The 19,623-nt window shown below is 42.7% G+C and overlaps 1 protein-coding gene across 1 annotated transcript in view; it reads right to left on the bottom strand.

Moving 5' to 3' along the window:
• Positions 1 to 19,623, bottom strand: part of LOC121276315 (calcium-binding mitochondrial carrier protein Aralar2-like) — a 280,042-nt gene that overhangs the window by 234,078 nt on the left and 26,341 nt on the right. The window contains exons 2-3 of the mRNA XM_041184583.1: positions 16,046 to 16,161; positions 1,721 to 1,860 (exon numbers count right to left, since the gene is read on the bottom strand). Of these exons, the coding sequence (XP_041040517.1) occupies positions 1,721 to 1,860; positions 16,046 to 16,161 (256 nt within the window). The remainder of the gene's footprint in view (positions 1 to 1,720; positions 1,861 to 16,045; positions 16,162 to 19,623) is intronic.

Here is a 19,623-nt window from a genome sequence, read left to right as displayed (position 1 = left end):
TAAGGTCAAGCAAGTTATAGAGAATTAAGAGTGTTAATCAAGGAATGGTGTGGGAAGACGGAGCTTTGATTCATGGAGCACTGGCACCAGTATTGGGGAAAGAGGGCTTTGGTGAGACCACACCTGGAGCACCATGCACAGTTTTGGCGTCCCTATTTAATAAAGGATATACATGTGTTGAAGGCAGTACAGCAAATGTTCACTAGATTGGTTCCTAAGATGAGAGGGTTGTCCTATGATGAGAGGCTGAGTAAATTGGGCCCACACTCTCTGGAGTTTAAAAGAATGAGAGGTGATCTCATTGAAACATTTAATATTCTGAAGGGGCTTGTCAGGAGAAACACGAAGAGGTTGCTTCTCCTAGTTGAGGAATCTTGAACACAGGGTCACAATCTCAGGATAAGGGGTTGATCATTTAGGACTGAGATGGGGAGAAATTTCTTCAGGGGGTTGTGAATCTTTGGAAGTACCTGCCCCACAGTGTTATGGATGCTCCATCGTTGAGCACATTTAAGGCTGAGATAGACAGATTTTTGCTCTCTCAGGGAATCAAGGGATATATGGACTGGGCAGGAAAGTGAAATTGAGGCAGATGATCAGCCGTGATGTATTGAATGGCGGAGCAGGCTCAAGAGACCATATGGTCTCTTCCTGCCTCTATTTCGAATGTCCTTATGTATGCCTCCTCTCTTCTTGCTCTCAAGGTGCCCTCCAAAAGACCAATGGTAAAGGCTGCAAACAGATGAGTACACACCCTTTCCACCTTCTCCACAGCACACCCTTTCACTTTGCAAAACTGATCGGTGGTCCAGAAAACTTTTTAAAAGTCATATTGCATTAAAAAGAAGTACTGGTTCTCAATTAGAAAAATGCTAGTAGCCAGGTGTATTTTACTGTATTGGGCATTGTCAGTTTTTAAATAGCTTCAGCTGATCAAATTCTAGAGCCTAGTAAGAGAGACGCATGAAACTGGTTTACGTCAGTAGTGCAGAACAGGCTCAGAGCAACCTGTTTTACAATGCGTCTCCTTGCTTTGCCTCAATGGTAGCACTTTTGCCTCAGAGTCATAAGATCATGGGTTCAAGCACCACTCTAAATACTTGAGCACAAAAAAGAATCCAGTGCAGTACTTGGACAGTGGGCAGGCTACATTTTTGAAGGTGCTGCCTTTCAGATGAGACATAAAGCAATGGCATCGTCTGCCCTCCTGGTTGAACATAAGAGATCCCATGGCACAATTTGAAGGAGAACAGTGGTGTTTTCCCGGTGCCTTGGCCAATATTTATACCTCAACTAACATCATGACATCAGATTATCTGGTCATTTACTACTGATGTTTGTGGGACTACACTGCGCAATTGGCTGCTTTGTTTTCCTACCTTGCAACAGTGATTAGGGTGTAAAACGCTTTGGATGTACTGAGGTTGTGGAAGATGCTATAAAAATATTAGTAGTTTATTTCTTCTTTTACTTATCCATTGACTCAATGTAATTTTAAAAGCCTAGAAAACACTTGTTACACTAAAAGCATTTGTAGCAAAATATGACAAATAAACGTTGCAGTAATCTAATAATTTAGAATAGTTTTTACAATATTGATTTTGAACTTGGAATCAGTGCTAGAGTCAAGTACATTAGTGTAAATGTTAATATCTTTACACAGAGTTTACTTGAATTATACAAACATTAATATACATAAGACACTAAGTTAACAACCTACCAGGAGAAACTGAGAAAATTCTTTATATTCAAGATGATTTTTCCTATCCTTTCCAAAATATAGATCCACAAACTCAGAGTTCCAGTTAAATGGGATGCGCTGGTAAGTACTGGATTGGCTAAATATTTGCTTGATGTGATCTATATACCATGACAAAATATATGGGTTAATGTATAATTCTAAGAAAAATCATGCTACGATAATTGAAAACAGAAATAACTTTTTTATTAACCTCCTAAGGCATGTGTTAATATGAATTTGACTCCAAATAGCTTAAGGTTAACCACCTGTCAGGCTAAACTCTCTCTTCTGCGATATTCATATACCATGACTTATGTTAAATGCTTGTGGTGACTAACCTATCAAATTCATAGCTTAACAATATATGCCCTCCAGTCTTACTCCAGAAAAATTGTACCAGTCAATTCTCATTGTGACATCAAAAATATTTGCAAGTTGCTGGAGACACTGTACATATTTTCAGTAAAACTATACTTGGAAAAAATAATCTATATTTGTACAATATACATTATTGACTGAATGCAACATTCCACAAATCATAGAAAAACAGGATTCTTTTTCAATCTTCTGAAATGAAGATATTGAGAATTTTTTCAGGGCTTTACTACAACTATGGTTTTTACTTCTATGCCACAGAAGTAACTAAAGCTAGAGAAATCACATAACTAACAGCATTAGCTGAACATTTTCTCCTGTCTTACTTAAATTTTACTGAATACATACAATCTCGATTTACGCATAATCACAAAGCTGCTCTTATGTTCAAAATTGCAATGAATTATGAGCTTAGAAATTCAATGGGACCACACCTGTTTTCAGATGATAAATGGGCACCTAAGCTTCCAAAATGGCACTGTATGACATTGAAACAATGGTGATCCCTGCTCACCTCCTTAACCTCGTGACCAATGCCCCCACCCGTCCCAATCGTCCTCCATCTCTATGTTCCAATTGCTGCATCTCGAGTGAAACCCACTCCACACCACCAGCTCCCCGCTGATCCACCCCGATTCTATTGGCCCGTTCCTCACCCCATCCTAATCAAATCCCCTCGCCAGCTACCCAATTTGGCACCCTTCTCTCCTATCCATTGTCTCCCTGGCAACCCCCACTCTTTAAGATCCATTTTTTGCCAGTAGTTTTGACTATGAAGCTGCCTGCAGCCACCCAGCAGATGTCATTCACTGAATTGGTCCATGGGATGAGGAAGTTGTCCTATGATGAAAGGCTAAGTGAAATGGACTTATATTCTCTGGAGTTTGAAAGAATGAGAGGCAATCTCATTAAAACCTACAAAATTCTGAAGGAGCTTAATAGGATGGACACTGAGAGATCGTTTCCGCTGGTCACAAAATCTAAAACATGCCGGCACAGGCTCAAGATCAGGGGCCAATCATTTAGGACTGAGATGAGGTGAAATTACTCCACTCAAAGGGTTGTGAATCTTTGGAATTCTCTACTCAGAGGGTTGTGGATGATCCATCATTAAATACATTTGAGATAAACAAATTTTTGATCTTTCAGGAAATTAAGGGATATGGGGAGCAGGCGAAAAATCAGAGTTGAAACCCAAGATCAGCCATCATTCTGAATGACAGAGCAGGCTCAATGAGCCGAGTGATTTACCCCTGCTCCTATTGCTTGGGAAAAGTTTTCCCTGCGTGGTTGGGGGGGAAAGAGTGCGGGCGCTTCCAATCGGCACCCCTACATGGGCGGGCCAATTAAGGCCCGCCCAGCATGATGCCTGCCAGGAAGCGCTATGCTGAGTGCGCGAAAGAGCGCACTGATCTCCCTGAGGCTAAGTGCTGCCTCAGGGAGATCTACTCTGAATTAAAAATTGTAATATGAATGATAGAAAAATTTCCCTGATGTTCCCTCATGTGACACTGTGACATGAGTTGGGACATGTCCATAACTTTGTTCGAAACTTTTATTAAAAATTTAAATACCCTCATGAAACCTCATCCTGCCCATGGATGAGGTTTCATGCTTTTTCTGAAGCCTGTCCTTAAGGTTGGACGGACAGGTCCATTAATGATTTGAATAAGTTTCTCAATGGTTTCAATAGGCCATTGACAGATTGGTGGGAATGCAGCTGACCTGGCTGCGCCCCCGCCGACCTGAAAATGGAAATGACACGGGGTAACGTCAGGAGTTCCACCCGGTGCCATCCTGCATCATTTTACGCGTTGGCAAGCAGGCCCTGCCCCCACTCGCCGACAGGAAAATTCTTCCCCTTGTGTTCTTGTGTCTGCAACTCACCGGTTTCATATGAATGAAGCCTTGTGCTTAACTGTTCTGGCATAGGGAGCTTACTTCAGTGTGTTCAATCACGAAATCTGAGCATCGTTGGCAAGGCCAACATTTATTACCCATCACTAATTGCCCTTGAGAAAGTGGTGGTGAGCCGCCTTCTCAAATTGTTGCAGTCCATCTGGTGCAGGTACAAACACAATTTTACATTCATCTTGAGGGAGAAACAAGTGCATCCAAGACTAGTATGTTAAACTAAAATAAGGGTAATTATGACGGCATGAAAGCAGATCTAGCTAAAGTGAACTGGCGGTAAATGCAGTTAAGGGATATGTCAATAGAAGTTCAGTGGCAGACATTTAAAGGGATTTTTCAGAATACACAGAATATATATATCCCAATGAATAAGAAAAATCCTTGGTTAACTAAAAAAAGTTAAGGACAGCATCAAACTTAAAGAAAAAGCATATAATTTCGCAAAGATAGGTGGCAGGTCAGAAGATTAGAAAGAATATAAAGAACAGCAAAGAATGACAAAAAGATTAATAAGGAGGGAAAAATTAGAGTATGAGAGAAGGCTGGCTAATAATATAAAGATGGATAGTAAGTGTTTCTAAATAAGAAAAGAGTTAACAAAGTGAGCATTGGTCCAATAGAGTGTGCATCTGGGGAACCGATAATGGAAAATAGGGAGAAGGCAGATGAATTAAACGGGTATTTTGCTTCGGTCTTCACTATGGAGGACACAAGTAACATCCAGGAAATAGCTGTAAATCAGGAAATGGAGCGGAGGGAGGAACTTGAGAAAATTACAATCACCAGGGAAATGGCATTGAGCAAATTGGTGAGGCTGTAGGCTGACAAATCTTCAGGTCTGGATGGACTGCACCCTAAGGTCTTGAAATAAGTGGCTAGTAAGATAGTTGATGCACTGACTTTAATTTTCCAAAATTCCCTAGATTCGGGGAAGGTTCCATTAGATTGGAAAATAACAAATATAACTCCTTTATTCAAAAAGGGAGACAGAAAGCAGGAAACCATAGGCCAGTTAGCCTAACATCTGTCATAGGAAAAATGTTAGAAGCTATTATTAAAGATGTTATAGCAGGGCACTTAGAAAATTCAAGCTAATCAGCACCACTACTGACTGAGCTGGCCGAGTCCTAAAAGACATAGCTGCTAGACTGGGTCTGCGCAGGTGGTTAGAGAACCAACAAGATAGATTCTTAATTAACAAGGGGGTGAAAGATTATCAGGGGCAGGCAGGAATGTGGGGCTGAGGTTACATTCAGATCAGCCATGATCTTATTGAATGGTGGAGCAGGCTTGAGGGGCCGAATGGCTTCTCCTGCTCATAATTCATACAATGTTGTTAGGGAGAAAGTTCTAGGATTTTGATCCTGCCACAGCAAAGAAATGGCAATATGTCTGACTTGGAGCAGAACTTGCAAGTGGTAGCAATGCATCTTATATATGCTACTTCTTAGTTACTAGTTATTAGTTACTTCTATCACTATGCACTAGTGGTGGGGGAAGTGAATGTGGTAGATGGATGCTTTTCAAAGGGCTTTATCCAACATGGCATTGAGCTTCAAGAGTTGTTGGAGCTGGATTCATCCCAGGCAAGTCAGGAGTATTTTACCATTCGCCTGACTTGTGCCTTGTAGAAAGTGGACAGTCTTTGTAGAGTCAGGAGATGAGATAGTCGCCATAGAACTCCCAGCCTCTGAGCTGCTCTTGTAGCCACAATATTTACGTAACTGGTATAGTTTAATTTCTGGTCAATGGATGTTGATGGTAGGGGGGCTCAACTGTCTGAGGTGGGAGTGGTCGAAGACAAAACAAAAGTCTGTAAACTGGTGGACGAAGACAAAAAGGTCTGAATTATTTTTGTGATAAGGAATCATGGAATTCTCGCACTTTTTATGATGTGTAGTAAAAGGCAAATGCTTCTAGGCCATTTCGAATAGGTGGAATTATTAGACTTTAAGTAGGTAGAAATATTAGTTTTCTCTTTGTTTAGCTTCTATTACTATCAAGGCTGTGGACCAATGCATGTGTATAAAATCACCAAAGTGACCTTAGCATTTCAGCATTTAATGCAGTTAGTGCATATAGTACAGAGTGAAGTTCATACTAACAAAAGAACATGGCCTTGCTGGATTATATACATACGAAGTGAAGCAAAGGGCTACCTACGGCAGTGATTTGCAAACTGCTTTTCCAATGTGCCCCCATTTTAACTGACCACCAACTTCTCAAGGGCAATTAGGGATGGGCAACAAACATTGCCAGTGATGCCCACATCCCATGAACAAATATGTAAAAAAAACTCTTGAAAATTAATGTGACCCCAAGGTCAGCAAAATCAAAACAGCAATAAAGCTGCATAGTAACATTCAGTGTGTTATTATTAAAGTGCGTATATTATAATAGATCAATATATAATACATTATATAAATATGAAAATCTGTGTTTCAACGTATTTGGTAAAAGTGTTATTTTATGTAATCATAAAGGGTTCAGCCAAGCTCTCCATATTCCACAGTGACAAAAGTCTCAATGAAATCCCTCTCACACTTCCTCAGACACAGCTGAGCTTTACTGAGCTCATCTGCTCCCATCTTACATACACATCTGTCTTCTCAACCCACCTCCCCCACTAACTCAACAGTCCCTCTCCCCAAAGCTCATCATCTTCACTAACCCATGCCCTCCCTCTTCACTCAGCCCTTCCCACCCTCCCCAACCAGACCCACAACAGCCCTTCCTTCCCTCCCCACCCAGACCCACTCACCCCTCCCTCTGTCCCAACCCAGGCCCACTCAATCATCTCCTTTCTTCCCTCTGCACCAAATCCCACTCACATCATCCCCCCCTCTCCCTCTCTCCCTCCTCCTCTCCCAATATCCCAACCCTCCAATCTGGAACTCAGCTCCTTGCGGCTACCGCTGCCCTTGCAGTAAGTGGGTGGCTGTGACCCTGCCGGGGATCGCACTGCCATGGAAGGGTTAGCTGCACCCGCAAGGATAAATATAAATTAAGACGACCATTTGAGTGTGAAAAAGTGAGAGTGTCTGCGTCCAGTTCACTCTCAGTCTCAGGGTGCTCACTCACTCACCCTCAAATCCTGTGAGAGTGCCTGTTGGTGTGTGGAGGTGAGACCCCTGAGATTGGGCATGAGCTAGACAAATACTTTTTCCCTCTCTCTCACACACACACACACACTCACCCTCTCCCTCTTTCCCTCAAACTCAGACACACACGCTCACCTTCTGTCTCTCCCAGACACACACATGCTCACCTTCTCTCTCTCCCAAACACATACTCACCCCCACTCTCTCTCCCTCCCCCAGAAACACATACGCTCACCCTCTCTCTCTCCCAGACACACGCACATGCTCACCCTCTCTCTCTCTCTCACACAGACATACTGTTATAACCACAGCCAGTGTTAACTGCTGCGCAAACCAAATCCCAGAGAGAAAATTGGCTTACAGGCCATAACCTATATTGCTGTATTGTGAAACTGAGAAGATGATGTCCCAATCTCAGCAGCAAGAGGTCCAGCAACACTTCTTGGATTTTTAAAAGTTAGAAGTAAAAGTTTGTTTTATCAAAACTAAAAGAAAACTTAAGCACACAAGCTTACAGTTACAAAATTAAGGTTAGTCTTACAAACATTCCCCCAAAATTCTCTACGTGGCCAAACCCTCAAGTAAACACCTTCCAGGCAACATTCCCTTGTAGATAAAAACAAAAAAACTGCGGATGCTGGAAATCCAAAACAAAAACAAAAACAGAATTACCTGGAAAAACTCAGCAGGTCTGGCAGCATCAGCGGAGAAGAAAAGAGTTGACGTTTCGAGTCCTCATGACCTTTACTCCCTTGTAGATGTTAACTATGAATTCCAGTAATATTATACAAGGCAAGTTGCTGTAGCTTCTATAAATGTGTACCACATGACCATTACCCTCTTCCACTCTGTGGTGGAATTCATTTCAGAATGAATCTGCTTGCTGTAGCCCAAGACTTTTCTGGCTTGGCTGGATGGGTGATTCAAACTGCACCCTCTTCCAGCCCAGCGCTCCAGCTATCTCAATAGATTAAACAGCTCCAGCTATCTCCAACCATCCCTAGCTCTCTCTCCAGCTTAACAGCTATACAGCCATCTCTAACATACCTGTTTTCCCTTTCATCTTCGTTCCATTGTTCTCACACACCTCTTTGAAACTCAACACTCCAAATATAAGATCTTTCATGTTTCTATCTTGTCTTTGCTTTCAGGTCAATGAAATATCATATCCATACTACTTGTTTACCTACAGACTCCTGAAAGATGTAAACATGTTTCTTGTTACCTCTGACTCCCCTTTGATACTCAAACAAACTCAACTTATCTAAAAATGCAAATTTTAGATCTAACCTATTTACTTATACCTCAACACCTCTATCCTTTTCACGTTTCCAAGCCCCCGACAACCTGACTCCTATCAAACTCTTCCCAGCTTAATTAAATCATACAGGCACACACAGACGCTCAGCCTTCTTTACTGAATAACACAATATACCCCAAAATATTTTAAAAAGCATGCATTCTCACAATACACACGCTCACCCTCTCTCTCAGACACAGGCACAAACACGCTCACTCTCAGTTTCACTCTCTCTCAAAGACACACACACGCTCACCCTCTCTCTGAAGCACACACATGCTCACTCTTTCTCTCTCTCCCAGACATTCACTCACCTGCACACCCTCACTCACTCACCCTCCTGCTCACCCACTGAACTACCCACTCTCACTTACTCACTCACCCACTCTCACTTACTTACCCTCACACCAAATCAGCTGCGGGGGTGGGAGATGTGCAATGAGAGTTGAAGAGAGGCTTGGACCGAGGTCTGAGGCCTAGCAGCGCCCAAAAATGGGTGCCCGCCAAGGGGAACGCCGAAAACCGGTAGAATGTGGGGAGGAACTGGGGGAACGTGCCAGGAACTGAGGGAACGCAGTATGAACCAGGGGGGTGGGAGGAACTGGCAGAATATGGCCAGAGCCTGGGGAACATGGGGAGAACTGGTGGAACATGGCCAAAGCCAGGGTAACGTGGGGAGAACAGGGGGAACATGGCCGGAGCCAGGCCAAAGCACTACAAGCTGTAGGTGAAAGCAAGGTGAGTGGAGGCCCTACACATTTCAGAGTTGCCAGTGTTCACTGCTCCTCCAATAGTTAGCCTATCAGCAGCAAATGTGGGAGAGAAACAGGCTGTGATTGGAGGAGCAGTCCCCTACAGAAATCTTCAAACTCACTGACCAGTCCTACCTAGTTCAACATACGTTTCAGGGGCCACATGCAGGGGCTTAGCAGGGTGCAATGCAGCCCATGGGCTGCGAGTTGGACAAGCCTGCATTACATGTTTCAGGCTGGTCAACTTTTAAGAGGGCAGGGAAGTGCAGCCTCATTGACCAGCAGGCGCTTGGGTAGCAACAGGTCCCTAATAGGCCAAAACAGTGCCATGTCCAGTCTAATGCGGGAGGGCAGCTAGGTTTGGGATTTTGGGAGTATTTACGGAGCAGAGTTAGGAACAAGCAACTACTCTCCCTCCCCCACCCCGGAGTCTGCATGGCCAACCCTGTAATAAGCTGCGAGGCTAAGTGGCAGTTATCCTAGGCCAGCTCCGACCTTATTACTGGCAGGGACTCCATCTTGTTCTTTCATTTTCTGCTTCATCTTCTCAGCCTCCCAGATTATGTTGTCTCAAATCGTTCAGTGCAGCTGAAAGTCTCTTGCATTGTAGCAAGAAGGACCAGCCAGAAGAACTGATCCAGCTCCACCAATCACAGGTTCCTTCTCTCCTGCCATTGCTGCTTCTCGAATCATAGATTCTGTCTCTGAAGGAACAGCAAGTTTGGGACAGATGAAAACTGTCACTGGAGGAACTGAAGCAACGACTAACCTGAACACTGAATGCATTGTCTTATCTGGTCCCACTGGTTTCCACTCTAAGCTACATTCAACAGGTCTTGGCAACTTCAAGAGAAGATAACACGAGCTTCAAATGAAACCTCTCAGCAGTACACTCACGCCTGAAGATGTTTATACATTATAACTTGTTTATTTCTTTTTCATACATGAGAAAGTGCATTGTTAGACGATCTTTACAGACCAATCAGCATAAGGGTGAGAGCAACAGATATCTCCAAGCAGAGCCACTGGAAAACCAGCTTGGCAAGCAAATCACCAGAAATCAAAGAACGGAAGGCAGAACTTTCAGATATCCAGCATGGGAGAGGCAGAATCTGTGACTGAAGGAGCAGCTTTGTCTTTCCCACACCTGATGCTCCTCCAATCACTGCTCTGCTTTCAGTTCTGCTCTCAGCAACTTATAACTTTAAAAAAACCCTGACAATTGCTGAGAGCGGGAAAGACCTTTGGGCAACTTCGTAGTTGGCCAGCTCTAAGAAAAACCGTGACCGTCAGTTTCACTGACAATTGCTGCAAGGAGGAACTGCTGCTTCCAACCTTCGGGCAGCTTTGTAGTTCTAATTAGTTTTTTTGAAAGCCAGCCAGAAAACCATGAGGCTGCCCAAAGATCAGAAGCAGCAGTACCCACTTGCAACACCAGTCAGTGAAACAGGCATAGACTCATACGTGTCTACAGCACAGAAGGAGGCAATTCAACCCATCGTGTCCACGCCAGTCAACAAAGATCTGACTGCACTAATCCCATTTTCTCGCGCTTGGCCCATAGCCCTGGAGTCTATGGTAACGCAAGTGGATATCTAAATACTTAAATGTTATGAGGGTTTCTGACTCAGCCACCCTTTTAGGCAGTGAGTTCCAGATTCCCACCACCCTCTGGGTGAAAACATTTCTCCTTAACTCCCCTCTTAGGCTTCTACCTCTTACCTTAAATCTATGCCCTTTGGTTATTGACCCCTCTGCTAATGGAAAAAGTGCCTTCCTATCCATCCTATCTATGCCCCTCATAATCTTATACACCTCTATCAGGCCCCCTCTCAACCTTCGCAGCTCCAAGGAAAACAACCCCAGCCTATCCAATCTTTCCTCATAGCTCAGACCCTCCAGCCCAGGCAGCATCCTGGTAAATCTCCTCTGCACTCTCTCCAGTGCAATCACATCCTTCCTATAATGTGACCAGAACTGCACGTAGTACTCCAGTTGTGGCCTAACCAGCGTTTTATGCAGTTCCAGCATAATCTCCCTACTCATGTATTCTACGCCTCGGCTAATAAAGGCAAGTATCCCATATGCCTTCTTAACCACCTTATCTATCTTCAGGGATCTGTGCACATGCACATCATCCCTCTGATCTTCAGTACTTTCCACGGTCCTACCATTCATAGTGTAATCCCTTGCCTTGTTAGCCCTCCCCAAGTGCCTCACACTTTTCCAGGTTGAATTGCATTTGCTACTGCTCTGCGCGCCTGACCAGTCCATTGATATCATCCTGCAGTTTATGGCTATCCTCCTCACTATTTGCCACCCTACCAATATTCGTGTCATCCATGAGCTTCTTGATCATACCCCCTACATTTAAGTCCAAATCATTTATGTACACCACAAACAGCAAGGGCCCCAGCACCAAGCCCTGTGGAACCCCACTGGAAACAGGCTTCCAGTCACAAAAACATGCCCCTACCATCACCCTCTGCTTCCTGCCTCTCAGCCAATTTTGGATCCAACGTGCCACTTTGCCTTGGATCTCACAGGCTCTTACTTTCTTGACCAGTGAGGGACCTCTTGCCATGAGGGACCTTATCAAAAGCCTTGCTAAAATCCGTGTAGACCACATCAAATGCATTACCCTCATCAACACTCCTGATTACCTCCTGAAAAAACTCCATCAAATTTGTCAAACACGACCTTCCACAAAGGGCAAAATTCTGTCCCCCGTGTGCTTAAGTATTCTTTATTCTTGTTAATAAAACTTCTAATTTTAATTTTTTAAATCTCCCAAGTGTTATTGGACTTCTCACTGCTGAGATCAGTACGTCCCCTTCACGTTTTCAGAATACAAGAAAAAAGGGTATAGCCCGTGAGCCAAATTTCCTCTGAGATTTGGTTTGCACAGCAGTTAACATCAGCTGTGGTCATAATACTAGCCAAAGGCACTTTTAGAATTCTACTGTACTCAACTAGTTAATGTGATGGTAATAAATGTAATGTTATAGTAATAAATCTGCTGCATAACAGAACTGATAAGTTCAAGTTATGCAGGTTAATATTCATATGTTTTAGGAGTATAACTTTTAGTTTTGGGAACTGAGTTTTAAAATGTAAGATAAATGGAAAAAAAAACCTGGGTTTGAGAAACTGGTAAACACCCCCAAGGTAATTACAATTCAAAAGTTGGTCCACATTTACTCAAGGGGTTTAGTGTTAAGAGGTGTGAAAACATTAAACGACAGATGGTCATCTCTAGTTTCGTAAAGAAGCCAGTGAGCTTGGTAAGAATGAAGTTGTTCCCATTAGAGATATTGTTATGGTCCCCAGCTGAGGTTACCACTGGACAAGCCTGATCCCAGGGTGGAACCCAGCTTGATAGATTCTAACTTTCATTTTTTTTGCTTAGGTACATGGAGAGGGCCTACTAACCAGAGTCATTGGAGTCAGCTAATGAACATCTTTCAAAAGCATTACACATTTGTAAACAAGATGAACTGTATTACAATACTTCTTCAACCAAACTATACCTTTACAGATATATACAGATTTGTAAGGATAACACAAGTTACAAGAGCTATCTTATACTTTAATGTCCACAGTAAGTACACAGTCCAGATACCAATGGGCGACCTGTCAGACGCACCACGCTCTGAAACCAAGTGACAACTGCCACGTCAATCAGATGCCATGGATCTCTCATCAACTCCCCGCAAGACGCTTGTCACACCGTGAACCAACCAGTCTCACTGAAATCCGTCTTTCACACGAGGATTTCCAATCTCCACTCTCCAAGGACCCGGTTTGGAATCTTCTCCCAAACTGACGCTTTCTCTCAGATGCCCTCTGCAAGGATTTCAAACTTTCCTTCTGATGTTCCTCTCCCCTGGGTCACCATTGCATTCAAGCTTTTTTTCACACACTCTCCCACCAACTCAGTTATCAACAGTACACCACTGCTTCGCATGCCTATAGCAAAGAGTTGCAGATCTTCAGTTGTCTCTTTGGACCTTCTGACTTCTCAAGCCTTTAGCTCGTTAGGCTTGAAAATTTAAACTTGAAGCTTGGAGTCTTTCTCTGCCCCTCACTCTTAACTTCACTTAACAGGACCTTTTCCCAGGTTCCAGAACTTCCTTTGACTAGAAGGTCTTCTAGGGACTTCCTCCTGTTCCACTACCCTGAATTTTGATGTATTTTCTTTAGCTTAGGATTGGCTATCTGTCCCCTTTGCTCCAGTCTCTCCAGGCAGCTATCTTCAAAACCAACTGAACTCAAACAGCTTCCAAAGCAAACTGCTGTTTCTAGTTTCTTCCATGTGTCTGTGGGAAGGACCACCCTCTCTGGACCCCTTTTGCTAGGCAACATCCCAGTTTCTCTACTCTTGTTTGTTTAACTTAGCTGCAACAGCTGTAAATCTCTCATTAGAAATGCAGGCACCTTTTTAAAATTGAAACTAAAACTCAATTTGATCTTTACTTAACACACAGGGCAGGATTTTTCCCCCATCCGAAGTTGAAGGGTGAGTGCGCACAGACACGCTTCCAATCGGGGGCGCGGTGCCATTTTACGTGTGCGGGCAAATTAAGGTCCACCCAGCATGACGTCTGCACAGAAGTGCTGGGCGCTCCCTGTGCTGGGGGAGTTAGGAGGGGGGGGGGGGCACTCATCGCCCTGAAGTTAAGTGCTGCCTCAGGGAGATTGGCTCTAAATGTAAAAAAGCTAAAAATAGAATAATAAAATTTCCCCAACATGTCCCCTCATATGACACTGTCACATGAGTTGGGACATGTCCATAAGTTTTACAAAAACTTTATTAAAATTTTTTAAAACTTACATGAAACCTCATCCTGCCCGTGGATGAGGTTTCATGCTTTTTCTAATTCCTGCTGGGACTCCTGGCCTGCCAGCCAACCTTAAGGTTGGACGGGCAGGTCCATTAATTAGTTTAATTGCTCTGTCAATGGCCTCAATTGGCCATTGACAGGTCGACGGGCGCGCAGCTGACATGCAGCGAAAGTATTAGCCAAATAAACTTGTACACCCCAACTTAACTAGTCACAGATGAAGCTAGGAAAATAACTATCTTTTGCTTAAAAACAAACCAATTTGTGAAAGTCTGACTATTATGGGCATGCCGATGTCATTGCCGGAGGTGGCTGCCTGCTGGCCGAATTGTCAGCGGCCTATTAAGGCCACTAAAAAAGCAATTAACCTGGTTAAGAACGTGGTCTGTCCAACCTTAAGGTTGGCGGGCAGGTGAAGAGCCCAAGCGGCCTTCGCGTTTTTCAGGAAACCTCATCCACAGCGGGGGGATGAGGTTTCCTGAAGATTTTATAAAATAATTAAGTAAATTTTGCAAACATCACAAACATGTCCCAGCTCATGTGACACTGAAAGAGCACAGGCCCCGACTCTTCCTCCTCCCACTGCCTGCACAGTAGCACTGGGTGCTACCAGCCGCGTGTTATGCTGGGCTGGCCTTAATTGGCTCACCTGTGTAAAATAGCAGCATGCAGCCGATCATGGATGGCGACCGGCTCTGCACCCTCCCGCACCCACTCCCACCCAGCCCGCCATAGGAAAAAATCTTCCCAAGTCTAAAACTTAGATCCTGAGAACGGAAAAATGTAGATTGAACAATAGGGAGAAATGTTTTATGACATCCTATACATAGATAATATTGAAAGAGTTGGGTTTTAATTCATATTTTCATTTCATTAAAAGTGGTTTTACATGTTATGCAACAAACAAGTTACAAACATTTAATTTGACAGATGTAAGTGCTCACATAAAAGTGGTATAATCAGTATAATATAGCAAGAATTTCCAGCTACTCCATAAACCCCTGATTAGAGTTTCAAGATTTATACTGTTATCATGTACCATTAACTTAGGCATCGATTGTTATATTTTTCTTTGCTAATATTGCCTATACTTCACTTAACTAAACTAAATTGTGCCTATTCCACTTATATCTGCCAAAACGTAATTATAAGTCTGAAGGTGGTCTTCATAATGGTATTTTAAACTTACTTGTGCCAGCAAATGCATGAATTGATTACTGATGATATAATTACTTCAGTATTCTAAATTAACTGCAATCCAACCTTCTTACAGGGTAATATAATATGACACTTTAGTTCTGATGGTCTACAGGCAGGAGGAACAATGAATTGCAGAATTATGCTTGGAGAAAAACAGGAATATCGACCAGAAAAAGTCAATAATATTCTGTATAGGAATTCACTTTTCATTTCTGATAAGTAAACTTTGTAGCTAAGTCACTAATAAAATACATTTTGTCTTCTGGTTGGACAATAAACCCTCTCAGAAAGATTTTCATTTTAAAATATAGTTGTAGTTGCAGATCTGCACAACAGTTCATTAATTGTTTTAGTGAATAATAATTTTCTGAAAAGGTTAACTACGAACTAGCACATCCTGTCTCCACAGAAGATGTTAATCTGAGGAAGATAATTGTATAAGGAGATATTTGTTATAATAGTTTTTTTCCCGAAGAAAGTAAAATATATTGGTTGGCTTTTGGGGCATGAAGAATACATCTAATACTGTAGGCACTAATTATGATTCACAACATGCATTTAGAAAACAGGAACAAGAATGGTTTTGCATGAAAAATATCAATACCATTGTTTATAATCTGAAAACAAACAAATAAAGGAAATCCAAAATGGTTAGTTAGCATGGATAAATAGGTTACTATTTCAGATGTTTGAGAATGCAAACCTATCTTTTACTCTTGAGCATTAACTAGCTAAGCTTTTGTTTTACTTTGACTTGCAACATTTTTAGTCTTGCTTTTATTTCCATTGTTTATCAACACTTTTCTAGTAGTACGCACCAAAGCTGACTTCTCCTCTGCCATTCTTGTCAAATAGCTGGAAAGCAACAATATATAAGGCATCTGGTGCACGCAAAACAGATTCAAATGCAAGGAAATCTTGAAAGGAGATCAGTCTGCAAATGCAAAATAAACTATGTTAATACATAAGAGACATTCACCCCACAGTGGAAATGGAGGCCAAATCTTTAAATAAAATATTGCATCATTGTCTGTAGTGCTTCAAACCTAAGACAGTACCCCGTAAGTCAAACGCACAACAGGAATGCATTACTGACCAAAGATTCCAAGTCTTAAACTGAAGTTAATTAAGTGTTACAATAAAGATCCCATTTTGGCTTTAAAAAGCCAATAAAAAATAATTTAATTTTAATTTACGCAGAAACCAGCTGTTATGCAGTAAATATGTATGATTAAGAATGATTCAGTTATGCCTGCTGTGGAACAGGTGTTTGCCAGTATTTAAATCAGGGAACATTCACCTGTCTTTGGATATTCCAGCAGAGTGGAAGAAGTTCTCAGCAGGAAGATCCCAGCAATTACAACAATATCTTCTAGAAATTTTCTGAAGTCAAAACATAACATAGACAATGGAAAGATCAAAACGCACTGCAGCACCAGGCCCCCAAATTTTCTCTTCCTATTCCTCTCACTCCAGCATTAGTCAGGCAGGCATCAGCAGAATTCAGCTGTTTTTCCAGGATACACTCATAAATAAACTTTAAGGACCGTGTCTGGGAATTAGCACACACACAAGATTGTTGATGGAAATTATGGGCTCCTGCAGACACAGAGAATATAGAAGTGCAAATTCTACCAGTTTTTCGGTCATTTGGCTGATGTCAGAGGCTACAGCAGAATCATGCTGAATCATAGAAAGTCAACTGATGATAAATCTTACCTGAAGGGACAGCCTCACAACCTTTAATGCTTAATTTCACCCATGCGTTATGAAGCAGCAGATGATGTGTGCCAGGTGGATTGAGTCGTTTGTATTTTATTTCGAGATGCGTGCCCTGAATTCAGTAGTAATAAGTCCACCAAGACTCTAAAGATTTTTTTAGAAAACTGAAACCTTTATTAAAAGAAAAGATCTCAAGCACATACATAGGTCTACAAATTACTACTTTAATAACTTCTAAAGCCCCTAATTAATCTGGCTCCCAGTTACACCCCCGTTAAGGCAACAGTTAAAAAAACAAATAGATTTTAAACAGATCCAGGCAAGTCAACACAATACCCTGGACAGGAGAATTCAAAGTGGCTTTTCCCAGCTTCAGTTTCTGTAGGCAGTAGCTTATTGCACAACTACTCGAAGCTTTTCACACTTCTGGTAGATCTTACAATGCCTTCCTCTCCGACACATAGGGCAGAATTTTCTGCCTACTGGGTGGGAGGGAAGCCGATCCCCACCGGAGAAGCGGGCTCCGCCGCCATTTTAAGTGGGTGGGCCAATTAAGGCCCGCCCAGCATGACGCCCGGCGGGATATGCGCTTCCTGTGCAGGTGGGGGGGGCGATTCCCCAAATGCGAGAGTGTGCTCTTTCATGCATGCGCACGAAAACACACATCTCTCTGAGGCTAACTGCTGACGTCATCCCGCATCATTTTGCACGTCGGTGAGTGGGCCCCACCTCCTGCTCGCCGACGGCAAAATTCAGTCCTATTTTTCCATCGCTTCCTCTACTGTCCCTGCTGGAAAGAGCATGTATTGGATTTTAATGGAAGTGATGGTTTAATGTTTTGCAATTTTATGATTGATCTGTTCTGTTGTATTAGCCCCACATTTTTGCATTGCATGTAGGCTGTGACCTTTGGTAGAAAGGTATTAATAATGGCCTGCCATTGGCACATAACCCAAAAGAAGTATCATTTCTTCAACATTGCTCTAAAGTGCAATTTCTTTTGCTCCTGAAGAGCTCTAGAAAGTCCTCTTCATTTATACGCTATCTGTAGAATTTCCTAATGATCAAGCATGAGCTTTTTCTTAATTTAACAGCAGTAGTTACAATCATTAATCCGTCAATGTAAACATTATCACACGCTTTACCAACTTTGAATACCCAAGATTCAGGCTGCAGTCACAGGAAGAGAATAAAAACAAAATGAAATCAAATGCATATATATTATTAAAATAGCAGTACTGTGCATTAATTCCTGTTATTCCCGATTATTACCCCTTCTGCAAAAGTTGCAGACTCATGCTGGGACGGAGTTCCATGGGCACAAATGGCTCTCTGGCACATTCAAGCAAATGGCCATCTGACATGTGCTAGCTTGCACAGCAAACATCAGATGGTTTTTCAATGATGCAGAACTTCACAACTGAACCTGATCAAGTTCTCAGCGAACCTCCACTGGATTTACTCGATGGTGATCAACAAGCAGGAAACCTGTGTATACCTGTGTCAACTGATACTTTCTTACTGCATTTCCATCTGAGATTAGCCATATCGGCTGAGATGAGGCAACAAACCTGGGCTCTGTTTAATCTCTGTGGCTCAGCAACACTTAGGGCAGAATTTTCTGCCTACTGGGCGGGCAGGGAGCCGAACAACAACGGAGAAGCAGGCCTCGCCGCCATTTTAAGTGGGTGGGCCAATTAAGGCCCGCCCAGCGTGACGCCCGGCAGGAAGCGCTATGCGCTTCCTGTGCGGGCGGGGGGGATTCTCCAAATGCGAGACAGCATTCTTTAGCGCATGCACACGAAAGAGCGCACATCTCCCTGAGGCTAAATGCTGCCTCAGGGGATCGCTGACAGTTGTATAAACATTAAAAATAGAAAAACAAAATCCTTAACATGTCCCCATCATATGACAATGTCACAAGAGATGGGATGTTAATAAATTTCACTAAAACTTTATTCAACTTTTTAAGTCCCTACATGAAACCTCATCCTGCCGGTGGATGAAGTTTCATGTTTTTTCTATTCCCCGCCGGGGCTTCTGGCCAACCTGCCAACCATAATGTTGGACGGGCAGATCCTTTAATTGTTTTAATTGGCCTCAATTGGCTATTGACAGGTCGGTGGGCCCGCAGCTGATTTTGAAGATTTAAATGGGACGGGATGACGTCAGGGGTTCCCCCCGACATCATCCCGCATCATTTTGTGTATCGGCAAGCGGGCCCTGCCCCCTGCTCGCTGACGGCAAAGTTCAGCCCATAGCCTCTTCTCCTTTACACATGTTTCTCCCTTTTAATGCAAATTCCATTGTTCCCATATGTTTTTGGAACTTTACCTTTCTCATAATATAAAATCTTTTCATGGTGATAATACTATCAGTAACCTTTGGGAAAAATAAACACACTGCCTGGCCTAGCTTCTCTGGCTAGGTGTAACACCCTACACCTCTTTGAAATTCAAACTACTCTGATTTATCTAAAAAATGCAAATTCTCCTCACTTCAGCTTCTAAAGCCTCAGTCTTTCCATATTTAGCATTTCAAACCTAGCTTCCTTTTAATTAATCAAAAGCCTCCAGGCCAGCTGTCTCCAATTCAATTAAATGCCACACACACAGCGACACACACAGAGAAACTATCCAAACCCTACTATTAACCTACTTTTACAATAAATCAC

The sequence above is a fragment of the Carcharodon carcharias genome, chromosome 3 (assembly GCF_017639515.1).
Source record: "Carcharodon carcharias isolate sCarCar2 chromosome 3, sCarCar2.pri, whole genome shotgun sequence".
Taxonomy (NCBI): Eukaryota; Metazoa; Chordata; class Chondrichthyes; order Lamniformes; family Lamnidae; genus Carcharodon; species Carcharodon carcharias.
Note: the sequence above shows the minus strand (reverse complement) of the source record. Positions and strands in the feature narration are given on the sequence as shown.